Source organism: Leucopleurus acutus (assembly GCF_964270905.1).
Source record: "Leucopleurus acutus genome assembly, chromosome: 2".
Classification (NCBI taxonomy): domain Eukaryota; kingdom Metazoa; phylum Chordata; class Mammalia; order Artiodactyla; family Delphinidae; genus Leucopleurus; species Leucopleurus acutus.
Genome location: NC_139143.1, coordinates 41,313,778 through 41,321,441, shown reverse-complemented (window position 1 = coordinate 41,321,441; position 7,664 = coordinate 41,313,778). Strand labels below are relative to the sequence as shown.

Below are 7,664 nucleotides of genomic sequence, written 5' to 3'. Positions count from 1 at the left end.
CTCTCTGGGCTCAGAAGGACTCTGAAGATGACAATTTCAGCCATCCCCTCTCCTCCACACACACACACACCTTCTGCAAGTTATACTGGAAGCTTCCAAGGCTCAATCTCTTGCCCCTTCCTTGAAGACTCCCAGTCACTCCCCCTGCAGATTAAAGAAAAGGACAACACAGCCTAAGGACTGGAGGACAGAATCCAGGAGCCCTGGCTCTCATCTTGTCCACCCCTCTCAGCTCCTTTGACCTCTTGAGTCAAACAGGGGAGACACAGGAGGAGGGAGTAGATTCTGCTTCTCTGCAACCTCCTTAACTCTGCATCCTCTTCTTCCAGGGCTGCCCCGATGGGTCATGGCAATGAGTGAGCAGACCGAGCGCCAGTGGACAAGGATGGAGAGCCGCACCCAAGAGGGCAGGAAGTGATGCCCACCCATCCCCGCATAGAATGACTGCCCAGGGAGAGTGGTTCCCCGGGCCCTGGCAGGGCTGCTGACCCTCGGCCTGCAAAGCGCTAAGAGCACAGGGACTCCCGACTCTTCCTGTGGATGGTCCCCTGCCCTGCAGCTCCACCATGAGGCTGCTTGTGGCCCCCCTCTTGCTAGCTTGGGTGGCTGGTGCCATTGCCACTGTGCCCGTGGTACCTTGGCACGTGCCCTGCCCCCCTCGGTGTGCCTGCCAGATCCGGCCCTGGTATACACCCCTATCGTCCTACCGCGAGGCCACCACCGTGGACTGCAATGACCTATTCCTGACAGCTGTGCCCCCGGCGCTGCCCGCAGGCACGCAGACCCTGCTGCTGCAGAGCAACGGCATCGTCCGCGTGGACCAGAGTGAGCTCGGCTACCTGGCCAATCTCACAGAGCTGGACCTGTCCCAGAACAGCTTTTCAGACACCCGAGACTGTGATTTCCGTGCCCTGCCCCAGCTGCTGAGCCTGCACCTGGAGGAGAACCAGCTGACCCGGCTGGAGGACCACAGCTTTGCAGGGCTGGCCAGCCTTCAGGAACTCTATCTCAACCACAACCAGCTCTACCGCATCGCCCCAAGGGCCTTCGCCGGCCTCAGCAACCTGCTGCGGCTACACCTCAACTCCAACCTGCTGAGGGCCGTGGACGGCCGCTGGTTCGAGATGCTGCCCAGCCTGGAGATCCTCATGATCGGCGGCAACAAAGTGGACGCTATCTTGGACATGAACTTCCGGCCCCTGGCCAACCTGCGCAGCCTGGTGCTCGCAGGCATGAACCTGCGGGAGATCTCTGACTACGCCCTGGAGGGGCTTCAAAGCCTGGAGAGCCTCTCCTTCTATGACAACCTGCTGGCCCGGGTACCGCGGCGGGCGCTGGAGCAGGTGCCTGGGCTCAAGTTCCTAGACCTGAACAAGAACCCGCTCCAGCGGGTGGGGCCCGGGGACTTTGCCAACATGTTGCACCTCAAGGAGCTGGGGCTGAACAACATGGAGGAGCTGGTTTCCATTGACAAGTTTGCCCTGGTCAACCTCCCTGAGCTGACCAAGCTGGACATCACCAACAACCCCCGGCTGTCTTTCATCCACCCCCGCGCCTTCCATCACCTGCCCCAGATGGAGACCCTCATGCTCAACAACAATGCTCTCAGTGCCTTGCACCAGCAGACAGTGGAGTCCCTGCCCAACCTGCAGGAGGTGGGTCTCCATGGCAACCCCATCCGCTGTGACTGTGTCATCCGCTGGGCCAATGCCACGGGCACCCATGTCCGCTTCATCGAGCCTCAGTCCACCCTGTGTGCCGAGCCACCAGACCTCCAGCGCCGCCCAGTGCGGGAGGTGCCCTTCCGGGAGATGACGGACCACTGCCTGCCCCTCATCTCCCCCCGCAGCTTCCCCCCCAGCCTCCAGGTGGCCAGTGGAGAGAGCCTGGTGCTGCACTGCCGGGCGCTGGCTGAACCAGAACCCGAGATCTACTGGGTCACTCCAGCTGGGGTTCGACTGACGGCTGCCCGGGCAGGCAGGAAGTACCGGGTGTACCCTGAGGGGACCCTGGAGCTGCGGAGGGTGACAGCGGAAGAGGCAGGGCTGTACACCTGTGTGGCCCAGAACCTGGTAGGGGCTGACACTAAGACGGTTAGTGTGGTTGTTGGCCGGGCTCCCCTGCAGCCAGGCAGAGGCAAGGGATGGGGTCTGGAACTCCAGGTGCAGGAGACTCACCCCTATCACATCCTGCTATCTTGGGTCTCCCCACCCAACACAGTCTCCACCAACCTCACCTGGTCCAGTGCCTCTGCCCTCCAGGGCCACAGGGCCACTGCTGTGGCCCGCCTGCCACGGGGTACCCACAGCTACAACATCACCCGCCTCCTTCAGGCCACGGAGTACTGGGCCTGCCTGCAAGTGGCCTTTGCTGATGCCCACACCCAGTTGGCATGTGTATGGGCCAGGACTAAAGAGGCCACTCCTTGTCACAGAGCCTTAGGGGACCAACCTGGGCTCATAGCCATCCTGGTTCTCACCATCCTCCTGCTGGCGGCCGGGCTGGCAGCCCACCTTGGCACTGGCCAGCCCAGGCAGGGAGTGGGTGGGCGGCCTCTCCTTCCAGCCTGGGCTTTCTGGGGCTGGAGCACCCCCTCAGCCCGGGTGGTATCTGCACCCCTTGTCCTGCACTGGAATCCGGGGAGGAAGCTGCCCAGGTCCTCAGACGGGGAGACACTGTCACCACCATTGTCACAAAATTCCTGAAGCTCAGCCTGTTCTCAGCAGCAGAGAAATAACTAGGACTACTTTTTACCAGAAGGGAAGCCATCTGGGCCAGGTACCCTGCCAGGAAAGTAACATGGGTCCACGTGCTTGAGGCCTGGCAGCTGGACCAAGACAGCCAGCTTTGTGGCCCTAGGGGGTGCTCCTGCGGCCTCCAGAAACGGCCCTTACCTTCTGAGGGCTCCTCCGCTTCCATTTGAGGAGCATCTCCAAGGAACAGGAAGGACCCTGGCTAAAGCTGCCCACCTCCCCAGTTGTCTGTGTGCCCAGAGGCTCCTGGCCCTGGATGTCCCCTGCCTGTGTCCTCAGGCCCTTGGCCCACAGGATGCGCCCCCTCCTCTTCTCTGTCTCTGTACAGTCTCAGTTGCTTGCTCTTTCCCCTTCTGGGCAAGAGCTGAAGGAGGCCTCTCCTCCCCACCTCGGGGGACTGCTCCCAAAGTGGGGCCCCAGTTGGATCAGGAGGACACGTGGGAGAGGAGTGCCCAGGAACGCCTCTTCTCGGCACCCTTCTGGCCTGCACTCTGAGGTTGACTTTCTATAGGCAATTTTGTACCTTTGTGGAGAAATGTGTCACCTCCCCCCAACCCAATTCATTCTTTTCTCCTGTTTTGTAAAAAATAAAAATAAATAAGAATAACAATAATAAGGGGAGGGGAAGGAAACAAAAGAAAAATAATCCTTTGAATACTGAGTATGACTAAAGAGCTCTCTGCTCTGAATCTCTTAAAAGCCTGAGGGTGACAGAAAGGGGCTGGAATGGGAGAGGAGGGAGGAGAGAGAGAGGAACGTGGTGCGAGAGAGCACAGTTTTTCCCTTTAGGTTTGAATTCTGACCTGCCAGGCGCCTCTGGGCCTGCTCCCCAAAGGGCCTGGAGATCTGGAGAAGAGAGACAAAGAGCAGGAGAGGCTGGCACGAGAGGAAAGAAGAGACAAGGAGAGGGCGGGAGAGGAAAATGGAGGAAAACCTGGAGATGGAGAGAGTGGAAATTTCCATCACCAAATGTTGTCACCCCTTCTCTTTCTGTGATAAGCAATTAACATGCCAGTGCATGGGAAGCACTTCCCATCCTATTTCTAATTAAACAAACCCAAGAGGCAGAGTCATGCAGAGAATTGCAGATCATCAAGACAGCAAGAACTTGGGCTCACTGGGGCAGGAGGGGGTTGTGGGGTGACGGAGGATTTGGGGAGGGGAAGGCTGTGCGACAAGAAAATTGCTGCCTTTATCTTTCTGGTCCATTTCAGTATAAGCTGCAGTGAGCCTGGTTTGCTTTTGCAGTATTTTTTTTTTCATGGATTGACTTCTTAGGACCAAATGTGAAGAGAAACATCTTTGGAAAAGCAGAAGAGCCAAGGGGAGGGGCTGCTGCGGCAGCCGAAGGGCGGTTCCAGAGCAGAAGGCCGCTGGGCCACAGCTCTCGTTTCTGAGATGGGTCTCTTGAGACCGAAAAGAAGCACCACGTGAACCTGACGTCTTCTGCGCTACAGACACGTTTAGCAGACTCATAGGAAGCGGGGTCTAAGTCACGCTAAGGTTGCAAATGTAGACACAGGTGGAAGCCAGACCAATAGAGCATCAGGCCCCATGGAACCTAGAAGGAGAACACTCACCCCAAGCCAGACGATGATGCTTCTCTCTCGGTGAGCACAAAGAGAGCAGGGTTCTCTGAAGACCTTCAGCAAACAGCCACTTTAGAAGCCTTTTCCTCTTGGGCAGAAGGGTTCTCACACATCAGCCTGCATCAGAGTCACCTGAGGGCTGGCTGAACACAGACGGCTGGTCCTACCCCCAGAGTTTCTGATCTAGATTTGGGTGGGATCTGAGAATTGCATTTCTAACAAGTTTGCTGCTGGTCTGGGGACCACACTTGGAGAGCCATGGAGCTCCAGCCTGCGGTGGCTAGAATGTTTCACTTCCTCTGTTCAGGGTCGCAGCTTTTCTCTACACAGCAGTACAGGTTATGGTCCCGTGAGAGAGTTGGGGTGGGGGTAGAGGTAGAGGATGGTCCCTCAGCTCCTGCCCCCTCTACTGCTGGGCTGCTCGACCCCATTTCAAAATGACAGCCCACTGCCCTGAGTCACCAGGCTCCGGCCACATGTGCTCTTTCCCATGGGCAACTTACGTGTTCTTTAGGGGAGGGAGCTGGGAAAGCTTTGGGACCATCATAGCCAAGTTCCGGGCAGCCACGCCAACTAACTGGGGCTGGCCTGTGGGATCCAGCCTATTTGCCATTGGTGAGGGTTCATCCTCTGTGATCCAGAGGCTCTGTGGGGAAGAGGCAGGCCAGGGCCTGTGCTGATCATGGAAAACTGAAGTTAGAAGTCAGCGCCTCTCCTGTCTAGGATGAAGGGCAGGTGCTGCCTTTCTTGATGGGCCCACATGGCAAGGAGAATCTGATGCTGGTCCCTTAAGCACCCAGAGCCCTGTAGCCTGTGAGCCCTGCAACCCTCTCCCATCAGCTCCTCCCCTGCCACCCCAGAACGCCTCTAAGACCTCAGGGTTCGGTCACAGCAACCCAGAAAGTGACCCCAGCACACATTAGATCCTGCAAGCACGAAATACTTGTAAAGGTACCTGCGGTCGGAGGATGGAAGGGCTGGAAGTTGAAAGACATCTTTGCTACCCTCCTTTCCCGAAGACTCCTCGGTTATAGGCAGGAAGCCCTGGGGGAACCATGGAAGCTGTGAGCCCTGAGGAAGAGGGGTGCAGCTCTGGCTCCCAGTTTCCATGTCCTCAGGGGCTCCCGGCACTGAGCCCTTGAAAACGAATCCCTTGTTGGGTGGGGGGAAGGCAGTTATGGTGATTTAGCCTTTCTCTCAGCTGGATTCCCTGGCCCTGAGCATGTGGCTGCCCCAGAGCGTGAGGTGAGCGGGGAAAGGACATGAGTGAGTGGCCTCTTCTCCCGGAAAGAGAGCTGAGCTGCAGTTAGCTTTCAAACTAGTCTGAGTGCGTGGGCAACTAAACATGCTGGGTTTAAAACAAACAAAACGGCTATTTAGCCTGGTCTCTTCTGGACATTTAAGGTAGCTTTTTTTAAACCCTAAATAGAAAGCAATATTTATCACTGTTTGAATTTTAAGTTGTTACAGAGAGCCTGTCACTTCCATCTATTGAGATGATTTCAAAACCCAGCTCAATTGTTGACCGTTTATGTCCCTGGCGGGAGCACGCCACTGCAGGATCCTATCCTGCCTTTCTGTCCTCAGCCGCAGCAGACAGATGGTGGAGCAGACTCGGGCCAGGACACAGTTCTGTGGCTCACTACTGCAGCAGCCTTCCTACCAGCCCGACACGGGCCCATCAATCAACCCATCTGAGGTGGCCGCTCAGCCAGCTGTCAGTGCAAACCACTTAAATACACTCTCTTGCAGCCCACGTTCCTGCACTCTCCCAGGAGGTGGACTTCCTGGAGGGCTGTGCCAATAGGAGGAGAGAGTGTGAGGCAGTCCTGGCAGCTCTCATACTAGTCCCTGTATCGCAGAAGTCAATGAGGTTGGCTGATCTAGTGTAGGGTGACCAACTGGGACTCTCCTGGTCTCAGCACTGAAAGTCCCTTGTTTCAGGACCTCTCTCAGTGATGGGAAAACCAGGATGGTTGGTCACCCTGGTCTAGTGACCTCTTTCTAAGTGTTCCAGTCACCTTCCTTCTTCCCATTTTCCCTTCTGCCTCCCAATCAACAAATATTTAATGAACGTGACTATGCGGCTGGCACAGTTCTAAGAACTAGGGATGCAGATAAAAATCTCTGAGCCCATGGACCTTGCATTTTAGTTAGGGAAGGAAGTTGATGAACAGGACAAATAAGTAAGAATATATAGCATGTTGGTTGGTAGTGAGTACTATGGAGAAAAACATAAGTCAGGGACGAGGATGAGTCGGGATAGGGGGGTTTACATAGGGGGGTTCAGGAAAAACCTTGTTGAGAAGCTGACATTTGAGCAATGCTGTGGGGGAGGGAACCAACCAGTTATCTGGGGGAAGAGTGGTCCAGAAAGAGGAAAGTAAGGGAGAACGCCAAGAGCAAGGACGCTGTGTCCGGAGCAAGGGGGAGGGGGGCAGGGAGAGGACCTGGGAGACCTGAGGGCGGAGAAGTAGCCGGGCGATCATGCTGGGCCTCATAGGCCACTGGAAGGACTTGGACTTTTCCTTCCAGTAAGAGGGGAGACACTGGAGGGTCCTGAGCAGACGTGGCATGATTTGGCTCAAGCAGGTCCCTCTGGTTGCTAGGCTGAGAACAGAGCATGGACGTGTGGGGTGGCCGAGGGCAGAAGCGGAGAGGTCACTTAGGAGACCACTGCAATAATCATCTCCATTTAACCATCGCTTCTAGAACTTTGCTGGGGGTGGACCCGAAGTGTACCTCTCTTTCCTGAATCTATCTTTTCCCCTATTTTTGAAAATCAAAGCCACATTTACTCTTTCGCAGGATCCTGACCACTCTCTCTCTCCCCACTGTTCTTCAAGGCAGCTCATGCAGACCAAGGCTCCTCCATCACATCTGCTAGTTCTGTCAGTGCCTCACAACAGAGACCAGAACTTATGTAAGGTAGTGAGGGATGATCCTCACTGCTTTAATTTCCATCTTAATTGTGTTTGTCGTTCAAGCAGTCAGTCATTCCAAGGGAGAAACAGCAGTGGCAGGAGTCCTTATCCTGCCTCTTCCCTGACAGCGCATCGCCGTGGAGTGTTGCAAAGACACTGCAAATGCAATGTGCTGACAACGCATTGGCTGTTCCAGGCCTGACGTCTACCTTCCTTCTTGATGATTTTACCAAAAGAACGCTTGTGTGTTCCTCATAAGTTTCACACATGTCGGATCAACCCGTCCTTAGCCTTCCCAGTACGATTGTTACCCATTTGGGCTATCCTTTTACAGATGCCCTCTGATTAAGAGTATCTCCTTGTAATTTTTGTAGAATGGTAATAATGCCTAAAGTCAA

General features: G+C 55.6%; 1 protein-coding gene across 1 annotated transcript; it reads left to right on the top strand.

Annotated features, from left to right (window-relative positions):
* Positions 1 to 364: 364 nt before the first annotated feature.
* On the top strand, positions 365 to 2,705 carry LRRN2 (leucine rich repeat neuronal 2; the record flags this gene model as incomplete). The annotated part of the gene is made up of 1 exon (XM_082860926.1): positions 365 to 2,705. Exon 1 carries the CDS (start codon positions 567 to 569, stop codon positions 2,703 to 2,705), a length of 2,139 nt encoding a protein of 712 aa, XP_082717052.1. The 5' UTR covers positions 365 to 566.
* Between the last annotated feature and the right edge of the window lie 4,959 nt (positions 2,706 to 7,664).